Source organism: Natrix helvetica, assembly GCF_964273705.1.
Source record: "Natrix helvetica genome assembly, chromosome: 3".
In the NCBI taxonomy this organism is placed as follows: Eukaryota; Metazoa; Chordata; class Lepidosauria; order Squamata; family Natricidae; genus Natrix; species Natrix helvetica.
Window position 1 is genome coordinate 155,919,577 of NC_138549.1, and position 17,107 is coordinate 155,936,683.

General features: G+C 43.8%; 1 protein-coding gene across 6 annotated transcripts in view; it reads right to left on the bottom strand.

The window, feature by feature from the left end:
- Positions 1–17,107, bottom strand: part of RIPOR3 (RIPOR family member 3) — a 148,468-nt gene that overhangs the window by 36,474 nt on the left and 94,887 nt on the right. For all 6 annotated transcript variants that reach the window (XR_014174888.1, XM_081947038.1, XM_081947041.1 and 3 more), the window contains 2 exons: positions 10,487–10,612; positions 2,890–3,035 (listed from right to left, as the gene is read on the bottom strand). Coding sequence is in view for 5 of the 6 variants with exons in the window: in XM_081947038.1 (XP_081803164.1) it covers positions 2,890–3,035; positions 10,487–10,612 (272 nt within the window). In the remaining variant the exon portion in view is untranslated. The remainder of the gene's footprint in view (positions 1–2,889; positions 3,036–10,486; positions 10,613–17,107) is intronic.

A 17,107-nucleotide genomic window follows, 5' to 3' on the forward strand; every position in this document is an offset into this window, starting at 1 on the left:
CTTTTCTTGTGATGACAATATTCAAATAGTGACATCATCTATAAGCTGAGGGAGGTGGGTGGTTCAAAAATGTGATAAATAAACAAACAAACAATAAACAAACAAATAAATAAATAAATAAATAAATAAATAAATAAATAAATAAATAAATAAATAAATAAATAAATAAATAAATAAATAAATAAATAAATAAATAAATAAATAAATAAATAATCAAAGGAGGAAGTACCTGACCTGACATTCAGAAAGCTGTCCATCCCATCCTAGGATGAAAAGGCCTCTGAGAAGGGAAATGTAGCACCCAATTCACCTTTCTGATAATACCTTTCCAAGATGATCAGCTGGAGTTTTATATAAAGTCAGAGGTTTTTTTGCTTGAAACTTCCTAAATATGCCCAATCTTCATGTACAGCATTAAGAAGTTGAGCCAGAAAGTGCTAAATTTACCACAGATGTCCTTGTGCAAGATCAGAATGGAAACTGTCCTTCTAAATAAGTAAAGCATCCTTTGAACTTTAGGAGACTGGGCAGAAACTCTTCTGAATCAAAAGAGCTAATAGCGGGAAAGGACTGGCAAATGCCAAATGAATCAAGACTCACTGCAAAAGGACACTTCTGTGGAAACCTCTGGCACCAAAAGGGGGAATCAGAAACAATTAAAGTTGCTCTGTTCTTGGCTACACACAATTCTCTCACACAGGATATTTCTCCTGCCAACAGACAAGAAGCTTGTCTGTAATAAATGCTTCAAATACAGCCTCTGTCAATTTTGAAGCTAATTCAAACAGGCGCCAACTGAAAGGTGCCTTCCTGAAAATATCTGATTGCACTTGAAGTATAAGATGAGAGGAACATGAGCCTCCATTTTGATGATACTTTAATCAGTTTGTTTCTCTCAATTCCAGCAGCTTGAAAATTTGGACTTCAGTTCCCAGGACTCTTCAGCCAGCATGCTGAGGAATTCTGGGAGCTGAGGTCCACACAACTTAAAGTTGCCAAGGTTAAGAAACACTGATCTAGATCCTCTTTTGAGAAGGCTGTATGGAGGGAAATATGATTTTTACCTTAAATTAGAAAGTATCAGGACATACAACTGGTGAATTCTATTATCTTTTTATTTACACCTTTGTAAATAAAATCTTTGTATGAAAAAAGAGTGCTCAAAATGACTAATGTAAAATACAAAATTATTACTTTTTTAAAAAAAAAACACAATTTTCTATAAAATATTGTTTTAATCACTTGTCTAGGTATTTCCTGGATTTTTATTTATTTGAACTGTGTGGAGACACAAAGATTTACTGTAATCATCCATAATGATATATTGTAGGTATACCCAGAGCCTTTGAAGATGTAATAGAGCTTTCTAAAACTAAATAGGTTAATACATAAAAAAAAGGAAGGCCACATAATAATGGTTTCTTTTTAAAATAAATTTGAAAAAGAGAATGAGATTAATCCCATGGTTTTACTGAAAGGAACTTTTAAAATATGCCACTGTGAAAGAAAATGTGACCTCATGTGTGACAACAATATTGCTAGGACAATTTTAGAGTTTCAACCCCATCTTTTCATAAGTGATCATAAATGGTGAAGAAAAAATTAATTTTAAAAAGTTTAAAAGCATGGCAAACATTCATATTCTTCGTCAGGAATCTTTGAAGAGACAAATCTGGCTAAAGAGATACCATGACTAAATACATGTTTAATGCTTTAGTGTTTTCAATACAGAAAAGCCAAGAAAAAAAATATATACAGTTCTTTCCTTCCCTTCCTTTGGGACACCAACCAAATATCTACTGTGCTGTCTTAAAAACTCTTCTTTACTGCCCTACTACATCTTCAGAGACCATTTTTTTCATTATTTGTACAGAACTAGAAAACTGAACATCCAACCACTCCCAAAAAGTGCATTTTAAAACGGAGCCATACAGACAGAGTAGCTGTCTGAATTATCATCAACAGTGAAGACTGGAAGTTTTTAAAAAGAAAATGATGAAAATGGCCACAAGGCTGCGGCATCAAATTCTCCCTCCCAAGCATCCATTTTTCCAGAGGAAACATTTATAGAGACTGGCTGTCATTACCAAATCAGAATATGGTCTGTAATAAGCAGCGGAGTCTATGGCACTGAGCATTGCCAATATATATGAACCACAATCCAACACTTTTTTCTCCATACAGTATTAGATTCACTATGCAATAAAATCAGTCAAGCTAAAGGCTACTCCATTCTCTATTAGTTGTGCTGACAGTTGGACGTGTGTTTCATATTAAGAACATGCAAAATGTTCTGAAATGAATGTTCCAAGTCCAGAACAAGTGATTCCAGAAGAGATTGGACCTCCAAATGGACCATTCAAAGTATTCTGGAAGGCTTTTGGCCCGTGGTCCACAGGTGGTGCATATCTGGCATGATCTGAAGTCACAATGGCACATTTTGAGGACAAATGTCTTTCAGAAGACTTGGAATGCCCTGCCTTCACGCCAGTGAGGCCTGTTTGTGGGACAAAATGTTCTGTGACACAATATTTTGCGCCACCTACTTTGTACACATGCATACACACATGGCAAGAATGAACTATCCAATGGGCAACTTGGAATTAGAAATAAAAACTTAACCTGCAAATTGTTGTGCATGGACGCTATACCTCAAACATCATCTGGTGATTCAATACTTTCCCTCCGCTATTTACTCCCCTTGAAAGTACTTTCTCCTTAAGAATTATTTTTTCTTACGAAGCAGATGATTTCATCACTTTTGGACTCAATTTCCATTGGGTTTACCAAGCACAAGCCAGTAACATTATGTTTGTGGCCGCCCATTTTGCTTGTTATGCAATATATTTTGTGTGACACAGCAATCAGCATGCAAATTTGCGTTCTTACTTCCAGAGCACTTCCAATTGTAGTTTGATGGTACCAAGTTCAGTTATATCCACAATGATGGTTTGAGGCCTAGTTGTAAAGAAATCGATGCTGTCACATGTTACAGTGCCAACCAGGATCGTACTGAGTCCTCGCAGTTCTGTCACCTGCAAAACGTGTATGATAATATCAGTCAAACAGTTTTTCACATACCTTCCCCTTGACGAGAAGAAAAAGGGTTGAGCAAAAATACTCAGATGAAGAACTACAGGGAAGACATTATTAACTAGGATTTCTAAACTACCTAAAGAGCAAGTATAGCCTTATAAAACTAGACATTATCCTAATCTAAGCACTTCCTTTGTCGGGCCAACAATACAGCATTACTACTGCAATTGAAATCCTAAAACGAAAGAGGCAAGGAGGAAACCAAGTTAAGAGAAGGTCCTTATTAGTCATCATGTTCATTGCCTTTGCAGAAAATAAACCACAATCAAGTGGATCCAGGTGTTGCTTCTAAAATATGAAATCTGCATCTGAAGGTGGTAGAGTGAGCAAATGATTTAATTAACAGTAATGACAAAAGAGAATATTTGTAGCTCAGGATTGAATTGTTGGCCCATGGGTGCTCTCTGAGCTTGGTTGTAATCAACTGCCCAATCAAGGAACCATGAAGACCACTTCCACCAACACAGGGCAAACCACTAGAAAATTTATTTATTATTTATTTATTTATTATTCGTATTTATAGACCGCCCCCTCTCCCGAAAGGGACTCGGGGCGGTGTACAGTCACTAAAATGCGTTATAAAATACATACATAAAACAGTTAAATAATTAAATACGTAGGTGGAGGAGGTTACAAGACTGTATATAGAATAATAAATATAGTACATTAAAAACTCTAATAACCCAAGAGTTAAAATATTACCCAAAATTATCCATTAAAATATATCCATCGGGAGGTAAAAACTAAGAATGTGCCAGGCCAGCCAATCGAAACAGGTGAGTCTTTAATTTTTGATGGAAGGAAAGGAAGTCAGTGGTAGTTCTAATGTCGGGGGGGAGGTCATTCCAGAGGGTTGGGCCCATCACAGAGAAGGTCCTACCCCTAGGCGTCGCCCGCTGGCACTGCCTAGTGGACGGCACCAGTAGTAGTCCCTCCCTGTGAGAGCGGATTGGTCGTAGGGATGTGTGCGGGAGGATACGATCCCGCAGGTAACTGGGTCCTGGGCCATGGAGTGCTTTAAAGATGGTAATCAATACCTTGAAACGCACCCGAAAAACCACAGGTAGCCAGTGCAGCTCGCGCAGGAGAGGTGTCACATGGGAGTATCTTGAGCTCCCCATAATCACCCGCGTGGCTGCGTTCTGAACTAGCTGTAGTCTTCGGATGCGTCCCAAGGGAAGCCCCATGTAGAGGGCATTGCAGTAGTCCAGGCGAGACGTCACCAGCGCATGAGTGACCGTGCGTAGGGCATCCCGGTCCAGTAGGGGGCGCAATTGATGCACCAGGCGAACCTGGTGGAACGCCCCCCTTGCCACGGCTGCCACATGGTCATCCATAGACAGCCGGGCATCTAGGAGGATGCCCAAATTGAGCGCCCGCTCCACAGGGGGGAGTTGTTCACCCCCTATGGCCAGCGATGGAATTAGCTGGCTGAACCGGGGTGCCGGTAGCCACAGCCACTCAGTCTTGGAGGGGTTGAGTTTGAGTCTGTTGTCCCCCATCCAGACCCCGACGGCTTCCAAACACCGGGACATCACTTCGACAGCCTCGTTGGGGTGGTTTGGGGTTGAGATGTACAGCTGCGTATCATCAGCGTACAGATGGTATTCAACCCCAAAACCACGGATGATCTCCCCCCGCGGCTTCACATATGCGTTGAACAGGAGGGGCGAGAGGACCGACCCCTGCGGCACCCCACAAGAGAGTGGCCTCAGGGTCGACCTCTGCCCCCCTGTCAACACACATTGCATCCGGTCAGAGAGGTAGGAGCCGAAACACCGTAGAACGGTGCCTCCGACTCCCATCCCCCCCAGCCGGCGCAATAGGATACCATGGTCGATGGTATCAAAAGCCCCTGAGAGGTCTAATAGAACCAGGATAGAGGAACAACCTCTATCTCTGGCCCTCCAGAGATCATCAACCAACGCGACCAAGGCTGTCTCCGTGCTGTGCCCGGGTCGGAAACCGGACTGGCGTGAGTCTAGATATTCGGATTCGTCGAGGTGTCGCGGAAATTGCTGCACCACCACATTCTCAACAACCTTCGCCAAAAAGGGAAGGTTGGAGACTGGACGGTAATTAGCTAGTTCCATTGGGTCCAGTGAAGGCTTCTTGAGCAGGGGCCTCACCACCGCCTCTTTCAAGGATCCCTCACCCAACGAAGAGTTCACCAGGCCCAGAAGCCAGCCTCGTGTCGTCTCCCAGGATGCCAGTACCAGCCAGGAGGGACACGGGTCCATTGAACATGTGGTGGGTCGCAGCCATCCACGTAACCTGTCCAAATCCTCGGGGGCAACAGAGTCAAACTCCTCCCAGAGTGGCCTCACAAGACTCGCTGTTGACAGCTCATCCGGTCCACTGAAGGGGGCCCATCCGCTCCGGATCTGAGCGACTTTGTCCTGCAGATATTCCCCAAACTCCTCTGTTCTTCCCTGCAGGGGTGCCCCCCGCGTCCTCTGTGATAGGAGGGAGCGGGTCACCCGAAACAGGGCGGCAGGGCGGTTATCGGCGGACGCAATAAGGGCGGCACAATGTCTACGTTTGGCCGCCCTTAATGCCACAAGGTAAGTCCGCAAGTAGGCTCTTACCTGTGCTCGATCAGATTCGGAGCGTGAGGACCTCCACCTGCTCTCTAGACGTCTCCTGTGGCGTTTCATCACCCTCAGCTCCTCAGTAAACCAAGGAGCCCGGGTGGATCGCTGCCGCAGGAGACGTCGCAAAGGCGCAACCCGGTCCAAGGCCCCAGCCGCCGCCCTATTCCAGGCAGCCGCTAGGTCCTCCGACCGGGAGCGGGTCAGGGCTATAGGTATTGGCCCAAGCTCCGTCTGGAATCTATCCGGTTCCATCAGGTGCCTGGGGCGGTACCAGCTTAGACAGTCTGGTTCCGCCTCCTCGCGGTGGGAGGTAGCGCCAGGGAAGTTCAGCCAGAGAGATGAGTGATCAGACCATGACAGGGGCGTGATGACTAAATCCCCCATTCCCAGATCACTCGTCCACTGCTCAGATACGAAAACAAGGTCCAGTGTGTGACCACCTTCGTGAGTGGGGCCCTGAACTAATTGGGTCAGGTCCATGGCCGTCATGGAAGCCATGAACTCCCGAGCCACCTCAGAAGCCTCTCCCGTCGACGGCAAGTTGAAGTCCCCCATAACCAGAAGCTTGGGGGTCTCAACTGCCGTTTCCGAGATCAGCTCGAGGAGCTCGGGCAGGGCTGCTGATGCATAGCGAGGAGCCAAGTATACAATCAGCAAGCCCCACTGCCTCCCTGGGCCCCATTTCACACCAAGGGACTCACACCCGGGTATCTGAGGAACAGTGAACTCTCTCGGCTCCAAATAAATAAACAAATAAAATGAGCAAACCACATTCCTTACTAGCACTGATGATATTACCTAGTTTGTCTGCAAGAAATCAACTACACTCAAAGAGCACCAAGGACGCCATAATTAATGCTACATACAATGTCATATGTCATATATAAAAGCCATGCAAAAAGCAACACTAAAATCAGATACATTAATTCACACTGACCCCCCCCCAATGACATCATGAATAGGAAACAAAACTAAACTCTATTGTTCTCTCAGATGGAGTTTTTTTTAACCTCAGAAAACATAGATATGTCATATTCCTACCAGTATCATGCTAGCATAGCATGATAGCTGGCAAAGCAAATATTTGCCCAACTGGATTTGGAACATGTCTTTATACCCTAACAGTGGCTGCTACATTGCATAAGCTTAATCACGGTTTATTGAATAAGGTACAGTTGGCTGGGTTCACATAACACACCAAACCATAGCTCATTATTTAGAATTCACAATAAAGGCAAATGAAAGAAACTATCACACTATTTTGCATAATGAGTCAACCAGATTACAATATTTGAATATTTCACTTGATATTTTTCTTTTTATTTTGGATGTAATTACTCTATAGAAATGTATAACTGGATGAATTCTGTAGATTTCCATATGTTTCTGCACTACAATTCTCATTCTTCATTGTTAAAGATACTGGTTGGGTCATGGGCGGCCAAGTTAATAAACTATGAGTTTATATCAGAAACATCTCAACAACTATAGATCACTCCAGCACAGAAAACATAGAATCCAAACAAGAGGATGATAATTCTCATTTTACTATCCCCCTCAATGTATAAGACAACATGTAAAATTAACCATAAACAAACTTCATACATGCATTTACATAACTCAAAGGACTTCAACCGCTTTGATGCGCAACCTGTTTCTAATGAAACTTAAGCTTTGAAATGACAAGAAAACTCTTTGTGACAGTAATTTCACACATGCAAATCATCAGCTGATGCTATGTGAACTCATCCAAAGATGGTTTAAAACAGTGTGTCTACATGTGGAATCCTGATTAGCCAACAGTAGAAAAGCCAGGGCTATTACTTCTCCCTCCAACTTGGAGGAGATGATTCAGCTGTATTGGCACAATGAAGGAGCTGCATGTTTTCTCACAACATTTGCATAGTGCATCTCAATTAACCTCTCATCATGTAGAGAAGAAAGGAACATTTTAAGCACATTTCCATAGGCTTGGCTGGAGAGGAATCCGGAATTCTTTCCAGCAGAGCTCTGCCTATCCGCCCCAACAAACCACATTGCCAGCACAAGAGAAGTGTTGCCAGCAAACAAGCAATGTTGCAACAGTTGCTTACAGAATGTCAAAGTTTCAAAGCAGGCGATTATTCCAGAGAATTTTGCAAAAGGGTAGAAATGGCAGAACCTAGGACAGAGTAAAGTGGAATCAGCCTAGAGTACTTACATAGCCACAATACAATACAATACAATAGTAGAGTTGGAAGGGACCTTGGAGGTCTTCTAGTCCAACCCCCTGCCTAGGCAGGAAACCCTATACCGTTTCAGACAAATGGCTATCCAACATCTTCTTAAAGACTTCTAGTGTGGGGGCATTCACAACTTCTGGAGGCAAGCTGTTCCACCGATTAATTGTTCTAACTGTCAGGAAGTTTCTCGATGGAATTTCTCTTGGATTTCCTTGACCTTTATCCAATGCCAATATAGACTAATGGTTAGTTGGTAGATTCTTGTGCATAGACATGATTAGCAACAAATCAGTTTAACTGGTAGTTCACACTAGTCCCGATCTTTGACACCAAACCAAAAGCCAATTCATACAGTTTTTTTTTTCTTTAGGATATGGAAAGACATGTTTACAAGGATTTGCTTTGGCTGAATCATTTTTCAGTTTAAATAGTGCACCCTTAACTTCACACAATACACTTAAGCAAGCCAATTAAAGACCTAGAACAGGGGTGTCAAACTCAAGGCCCACTATGTAGTCAGATCCAAGGCCTGCTATATGGTCAGATCCAGCCTTTCCAGGATTTCCTTACATCCTGGAAAATGTAAGAGACTTTGGTGTGATTTACCAGTGTAGTTTCAGCCTGGTCCACCCAATATGAAGATAGAATCGAATAGAATAACAGAGTTGGAAGGGACCTTGGAGGTCTTCTAGTCCAACCCCCTGCCTAGGCAGGAAATCCTACACTACTTCAGACAAATGGTTATCCAACATCTTCTTAAAAACGTCCAGTGTTGGGGCATTTACAACTTCTGGAGGCAAGCTGTTCCACTGATTATTTGTTCTAACTGTCAGGAAATTTCTCCTCAGTTCTAAGTTGCTCCTCTCCTTGATTAGTTTCCATCCATTGCTTCTTGTTCTGCCTTCAGGTGCTTTGGAGAATAGTTTGACTCCCTCTTCTTTGTGGCAACCCCCGAGATATTGGAACACTGCTATAATGTCTCCCCTAGTCTTTCTTTTCATCAAACTAGAATACCCAGTTCCTGCAACCGTTCTTCATATGTTTTAGTCTCCAGTTCCCTAATCATCTTTGCTGCTCTTCCCTGCACTCTTTCTAGAGTCTCCACATCTTTTCTACATCGTGGCAACCAAAGCTGAATGCAGTATTCCAAGTGTGGCCTTACCAAGGCATTATAAAGTGGTATTAACACTTCATGTGATCTTGATTCTACAGAAGTGTTAATACCACTTTATAATGCCTTGGTAAGGCCACACATGGAATACTGGATATTTCATCTTGGAATAGATGAAACATCGGGCCAGCATGGCTTCAGCCTGGTCTACCCAATATGAAGAGGAAACTGGCCCAGCATGGCTTCGGCCCGATCTACCCAATGCAAAGAGTAAACATGCCAGCAGTTTGGGGATAAAGCTGGCCATGCTCCACCCAGCTTGCCATGTCCACCTAGCTGGCCACACCCAGTGAATGGTGTCAAGCTGACCATGTCCACCCAGTCAGCCATGCCTGGCCGGCCCCCGAGATCGATCACAGCCCTGATGCAGCCCTCAATGAAATTGAGTTTGACACCCCTGACCTAGAAGCTATAGTCGATATAACATGTGAAGCCTATTTAGTGTTAAGATTCATTTGAGTATAGTGGTGGTTTGTTTGCAACCCCCCAAATATTCAAGAGACAGTTGAAAAAGCACTTACGCATTTCTCAATTGTTTAGAAACAGGAGGGCAACCTCGCTACTAGTTCAATGAAAAGGCTGTTAAAAGGAGACAAAAACTCCATCCCAAGAAACAGAAAGTCAGATTGGGTTCTAAAATGAAAATAAGCTATTGTTGAGTTTTTTGTGGCATTCCCTCTTAGTCTTCAATAAACTCCTTTTTACGACCTTATAATCCCTTAATTCACGATAGAGTCAAGATGACTGGTTGGAACAGAGTATTTACTGGCCGGATGCCCTTCCTATCATCAAATGGAGTTCACAGCAGGATTGTATTCTCAACCTTCCAGGGGGGAAATGAGCATCTTCACAAGTAGGCACGAAGCTGCTCTTTTCTTAGCCTTCAATAAATCTTGTTAAATAAGGATTCCATTGATCTCAGCTATCAATAACCTAACGATTTTTGTGTCTTAGTCCTTCTAACCATTTTTTAATCATAAAGCATCACAATTAAGATTATCCCATCAATTACAAGGGAGCAGTAAAAATGTTTCACAAAAGGAAGAACAAGAAATACAATCTTAAAATGTCAATCAAGTACTAACTGCTGATCCAAGGTGTCAGATCTTAAACTTGTTGGACAATGTTATGAGATTTCCATTGAGAAAGAAACATGCACCAAATACTTAGCAGTACAAGTCAGGATAACCAGAGAATAAGGTCATAAAAGTCAAGATGGCAGCTCAAATGGTACAATCAAAACTGCATGATATTTTTTTTTATGAGGATCTTACATTGTAAAATGGTAATGCTTTGATCACACCATCATGGCTATTATTTTGCCTTTTTTTAAAAAAAAACTATACCTTGCAGATACCCCTGCTGGCTACCCAAAGAAGGCTTCCATTCATGCACATTCTTACCTTGATTTCAAAATTCTCATGAAGGCTGGGTATAAAAACTTTTTCTTCCTCGTCCCAAGTTTGGCTGTTATCTGTCAGAATCTTGCCTTTTATTTTCCACTTTTGGCGCCCCAGCCGTATAAACACCTACAGCGATATACAAACAAGAGACAGGAAAATCTTATCATAAATGCATTTTGGCTTGTTGTTATTGTTGTTGTTTGCAGGAATTGATGGGAACCTTATTCTTGTTGGATCAGCAAACTGCATTAAAAAAAAAAAAACTCAGCCAATTTACAGGCAGAGTGCACTCCATATTACATGCTAATGGTAGTTTCCCTCTTGAGTTGATAGAGAAGTTAGTTAGTTTACTTTATGGACTAGCCCTTGGGTCATATCAAAGTGCAGAGTTCCAGACACAAATGATTACTAAAATCTGATAAAAACAATTTAAAATGGAATTAGATAAAATATCATTTTAAATGAAATTGGAATAAAATACAATAATTTTATTCACATCCAATGAATCCACTTACTGAAACAAAGCCAGCACTCTACACCCCCCCCACCAAGATTTATAGAAAGAAGGCAGCTCCGACCACGCCTTAAGCCCAAAACCCAGCCTGAAGATGGCAAGTGAGACCTCGCCGAAACGTTGCCAAGACAATATCAATCGTACACGGGATCTCAATCGAACCATTTTGCTTAAATACTCTGCTGTGTTAAATGTTATTTTCAGATTCTGGCCGCAGAAAAGGTAAGTTGCTTTGATATGGGGATCACAATGGGTCATTCGTGTAGTTTAAAGACCAAGGTAGCTGTCTCTCACCCTCTAATAAAGGCAACAATCAAGTGGGATGTGAGCCAAGTCAATAGAGAAGGAAAGTGAGGAGGAGAAAGTAGGGAGACCTAAAACTGCAACTTGGTTGGGTGGATTGCCAAGTACTATGGAATTGGTGCTACCCTTCCGGGCTATTTTCAAAAGCTACAGAAATTACAGACTTTCCATTCAATGAACATATTTATCATACAAATATACAAGCCCAATGTATCCCTTGACCCAATTGGATGCCTGGCAACTGACTCATATTTATGACTGTTGCAGTGTCCCAGGGCATGTGACCTTCTTTTGCGACCTTTCGACAAAGTCCATGGGAAAGCCAGATTAGTTTAACAACCGTGTGACTAACTTAACAATTGCAGTGAATCACTTAACAACTGTGGAAAGAAAGGTCGTGAAATGGGGAAAGACCCACTGAACAACTGTCTTGTTTAACAACAGAAATTTGAACTCAATTGCTGTTGTAATTTGAGGGCTACCTGTTAAATTGCCTAATGAACCATGCTGTTTATTTGTGTTTGTCAGCTAGATTATTTCTAAACATGGGTCTAGTCTTGAAGAGGGCAAGATCTATGATTAAAAATAGGTTAGCTGATTGGTCCTACATATTTGGGAAAGAAGCAGGAGGAAGTTGGGGCGGGGAGGGGTTTGAAAAAAAAACATGTCTACATGGACTATACAATTATAAAGGATTTCAGGCAGGAGATTTTTCTAGAGATGTCAAGAGTTGGACCTAGGAACAAATAATTTCTGATTAATACTAATACCAAAGTTTTCAATAATTTGCTGAATAGAATAGAATAGAATAGAATAGAATAGAATAGAATAGAATAGAATAGAATAGAATAGAATAGAATAGAATAGAATAACAGAGTTGGAAGGGACCTTCGAGGTCCAACCCCCTGCCTAGGCAGGAAACCCTACACTACTAAATGGTTATCCAACATCATCTTAAAAACGTCCAATGCTGGAGCATTCACAACTTCTGGAGCCACTGATTAATTGTTCCAACTGTCAGGAAATTTATCCTTACTTCTAGGTTGCTTCTCTCCTTGATTAGCTTCCACCCATTGCTTCTTGTCCTGCCCTCAGGTACTTTGGAGAATAGCTTGACTTCCTTTTCTTTGTGGCAGCCCCTGAGATATTGGAACACTATTATGTCACCCCTAGTCCTTCTTTTCATCAGACTAGACATACCCAATTCTAGCAACCGTTCTTTATATATTTCAGCCTCCCAATAATCTTTGTTGCTCTCCTCTGCACTCTTTCTAGAGTCTCAACATTTTTTTTACATCGTGGAGACCAAAACTGGATGCAGTAATTCAAGGGTGGCCTTACCAAGGCATTATAAAATGGTATTAACACTTCACGTGATCTTGGTTCTATCCCTCTGTTTATGCAGCCTAGAACTGTGTTGACTTTTTGGGCAGCTACAGCACATTGCTGGCTCATATTTAAATGATTGTTGACTAGGATTTCAAGATCCCTCTCAGAATTACGTGTGTGTGTGTGTGTGTGTGTGTGTGTGTGTGTGTGTGTGTATTCGTAGATTTTCATTGGTGTAGGTATGCTGGTCTTGTTGTATTTGGGTCTTTTCCCATGTAAGATTGAGATTGTCTTGGTAACTTTTCGGCGAGGTCCCACTCGCCATCTTCAGGCTGGTGTTTTCGGCTTTGTGCTTGTGCGAGTAAGGCGTGGTCGGAGCTGTTGTCTTTCTATAAATCTTGGTGGGGGTGTATGGAGTGCTGGCTTTGTTGCTGTAAGTGGGTTGATTGACTGTGTAGTTGCATCCTGATTGGTAGATGGAGTTGATGTTTGTAGATTGGTCGGCTGTTTCGTATCATCCTGTGTGGCTGAGGTGCTCGCTGTGTGTCCGTTGTTAATAATAATAATAATAATAATAATAATAATAATAATAATAATAATAATAATATTTATTTCTTAGTCGCACCCTCTCCCGAAGGACTCGGGGCGGCGTACAATAAAAACATAAAAATACAAGTATGGACAAACATACATATAATATAGACGTAAACAGAGACGTATACAAAGAGGAGGTGGACAAATAGATGGAAACAGTTAAAATCACAATATTAAAAATCCCCTAAATAAATTAAATAAATTACCAAAAAATAAAAAACCCGCCAGGAGCGATATGTTCAGACTATGGTTGAGCCAGGCCAGCTACTTGGAATAGGTGGGTCTTGAGCTTTACACGGAAGGAGCGGAGGTCAGAGGTAGTCCTAATATCTGGAGGGAGGTCATTCCACAGGGCTGGGCCCGCCACAGAGAAGGCTCTACTCCTAGGCGCCACCCCTCGACACTGTCTAGTGGACGGCACCTGGAGGAGTCCCTCTCTGTGCGAGCGAATTGGTCGCAGGGATGTATGGGGCAGGATACGATCCTGTAAGTAACTAGGTCCTGAGCCATGGAGCGCTTTAAAGATCGTTATCAGGACCTTGAAATGCACCCGATAGACCACAGGAAGCCAGTGCAGCTCGCGCAGGAAAGGTGTCACATGGGAGTACTTGGAACTCCCCATAATTACCCGCGCGGCCGCATTCTGGATCAACTGTAGCCTCCGGGTGCATTTCAAGGGAAGCCCCATGTAGAGAGCGTTACAGTAGTCCAGGCGAGACGTCACTAGCGCATGAGTGACTGTGCGTAAGGCATCCCGGTCCAGTAGGGGGCGCAATTGGTGCACCAGGCGAACCTGGTGGAACGCCCCCCTTGCCACGGCTGTCACATGGTCATCCATGGACAGCCGGGCATCCAGGAGGACGCCCAAATTGCGCGCCCGCTCCACGGGGGCAAGTTGAACACCCCCGATGGCCAAAGATGGCATTAATTGGCTGAACCGGGGAGCCGGTACCCACAGCCACTCAGTCTTGGAGGGGTTGAGCTTGAGTCGGTTGTCATCCATCCAGACCCGTACGGCGTCCACACACCGGGACATCACTTCGACGGCCTCGTTGGGGTGGTTCGGGGTGGAAATGTACAGCTGAGTATCATCTGCGTACAGATGATATCCCACCCCAAAACCACGGATGATCTCACCCAACGGCTTCATATATGTGTTGAACAGGAGTGGCGAGAGGACCGACCCCTGTGGCACCCCACAAGTAAGGGGGCTTAGGGTCGACCTCTGCTCTCCTGCCAACACACGTTGCGTCCGACCGGATAGGTAGGAGCCGAACCACCGCAAAACGGTGCCCCGGACCCCCAACCCCTCCAGTCGGCGCAACAGGATACCATGGTTGATGGTATCAAAAGCCGCCGAGAGGTCTAATAGGACCAGGATAGGGGAACAACCCCTATCTCTGGCCCTCCAGAGATCATCTACCAGCGCGACCAAGGCCGTCTCCGTGCTGTGCCCGGGACGGAAGCCGGACTGGCGCGGATCTAGATAATCATCTTCCTCCAGATGTCGTGGAAACTGATAAGCCACCACACTCTCTACAACCTTTGCCAAGAAGGGAAGGTTGGAGACAGGACGATAATTGGCCAGCTCCATAGGGTCCAGGGAAGGCTTCTTGAGCAAGGGTCTCACCACCGCCTCTTTCAAAGAGGCCGGGAGAGACCCCTCACTCAACGAAGCGTTCACTAGGCCTAGGAGCCAGTCACGTGTAACCTCCCAGGATGCCAGTACAAGCCAGGAGGGGCACGGGTCCAGTAAACATGTGGTGGGTCGCAGTCGTCCATGCATTCTGTCCAAATCCTCAATGGCAACCAAGTCAAACTCCTCCCAGATCGGTGTCTCAAGACTCGCCGCGGACGTCTCCATTGGACCACTGATAGGGACCCAATCCTTCCGGATTTGAGCGATTTTATCCTGCAGATATTTCCCAAACTCCTCTGCCCTACCCTGTAAAGGGGCCTCCCGCGGCCTCTGAAACAAGAGGGAGCGGGACACCCGAAACAGGGCGGCAGGGCGGTTCTCTGCGGATGCAATGAGAGCGGCACAATATTGACGTTTGGCCGCTCTCAATACCACAAGGTACGTCCTTAAATGGGCTCGTACCTGTGTTCGGTCAAATTCGGAACGGGAGGATCTCCAACGACTCTCTAGGCATCTCTTGCGGCGTTTCATCACCCTTAGCTCCTCGGTAAACCAAGGGGCCAGGGTGGATCATTGCCGCCAGAGAGGCCGCAAAGGCGCCACCCGGTTCAAGGCCCCGGTAGTCGCATTATTCCATGCGACCACCAGGTCCTCTACCCGGGGGCGGGTCAGGGTTGCAGGAGGTGGCCCAAGCTCCGTCTGGAACCTGTCTGGTTCCATCAAGCGCCTGGGGCGGAACCATCTAGTGTTGTTCTTTTGTGTTGTAACGACCTGGGTGGTGGGTGGGGTTCACTTGTTGACTTAAGGCTGGTTTTCAGATGTCTGGTAGGCGGGAGGTATCGTCACATTTATTCATGTTGTGAGGGTGTTTCTCTATTTTGATGGCTTCCATAATTATTCTCTTGTTGAAGTGTTCTGTTTTGGAGATTAATTTGGTTCCTTCAAAATCAATTTCATGTCCTGTTGCTTTAAGATGATGGAAAAGGAAGGAAGTTTTTTTCTTTTTTTCTGACTGCGTTCTTGTGTTCTACAATGCGTGCATTTATTCTCCTATTAGTTTGTCCAATGTATGTGGGGGCAGATTTTGCATGGTATTTCGTAGACTCCATCTATCACTCAGGATGCAACTACACAGCCAATCAACCCACTTAGAGCAACAAAGCCAGCACTCCACCACCACCCACCAAGATTTATAGAAAGACAACAGCTCCGACCACGCCTTACTCGCACAAGCATGAAGTCGAAAACACCAGCCTGAACCTCGTCAAAACATTGCCAAGACAATCTCAATCTTACACAGGAAAAGACCCGAATACAACAAGACCAGCATACACACACACACACACACACACACACACACACACACAGTATATATATCCGTGTCTAGATCTAAACCGCACAATTCTAAAGATTGGCCCTGAGCTTTATTGATGGTGATTGCAAACGCCAATCGAATTGGGAATTGCAATCTCTTAAATTGAAATGGCATATCCGTTGGAATCATAGGAATGTGAGGAATGAGGACATCTTCACCTTTGAAAAGTCCTGTCAAGATTGTTGCTTCTACGATGTTGGTCATTAATTTTTTTACTGCAAGCCGCGTGCCGTTGCAAAGCTTTGGCTGGTTGATATTTCGCAGCATGAAAATTGGCATGCTGATCTTCAATTGCAGTACGTGCAGTGGCATCCCTGGCAGATCGAGTGAATTCAAAAATTCTGTTGGATAATTAACCGCTTCATCTGCTTCCACAACAGTGTCGACGGACTTGTATGTGGCTGCCTCACTTTGAATGTTAGACTAAATAATATTGTTAAGTTCGTAGACATCTTTGTTTTTGGCCGCAAGAATAGCTCATTCACTCAGCCAATCATGATTCTTATAATTGGTTTGAATATGGGAAATACTTTTTCAACCAATTCTTCTTTTGATGTCACTAAATTGCAGAAGTTATGAGGCAATGAAATCCGTCCTGAGGTCAGATCAACCGCCACTTTTCCGTTCCCAATTTCCAGCAATTGATGTAAGAATATCTCAGCTGATCAATTGTTTTGCAGCTGGACACGCATATTTGTAGGTAATTTTAATGTCTTTACGTGTCGCCACAAAGTAGAGTATATCAGGCAAGCATTTATTTTGTCCGCTGGTGTCGATCGAGGAATTACAGGTAATGTTTGCCTGAAATCTTCTGCAAGAAATATTAATGCATTCCCAAATGGTCTGGAGTTTCCTCACAAATCTTGC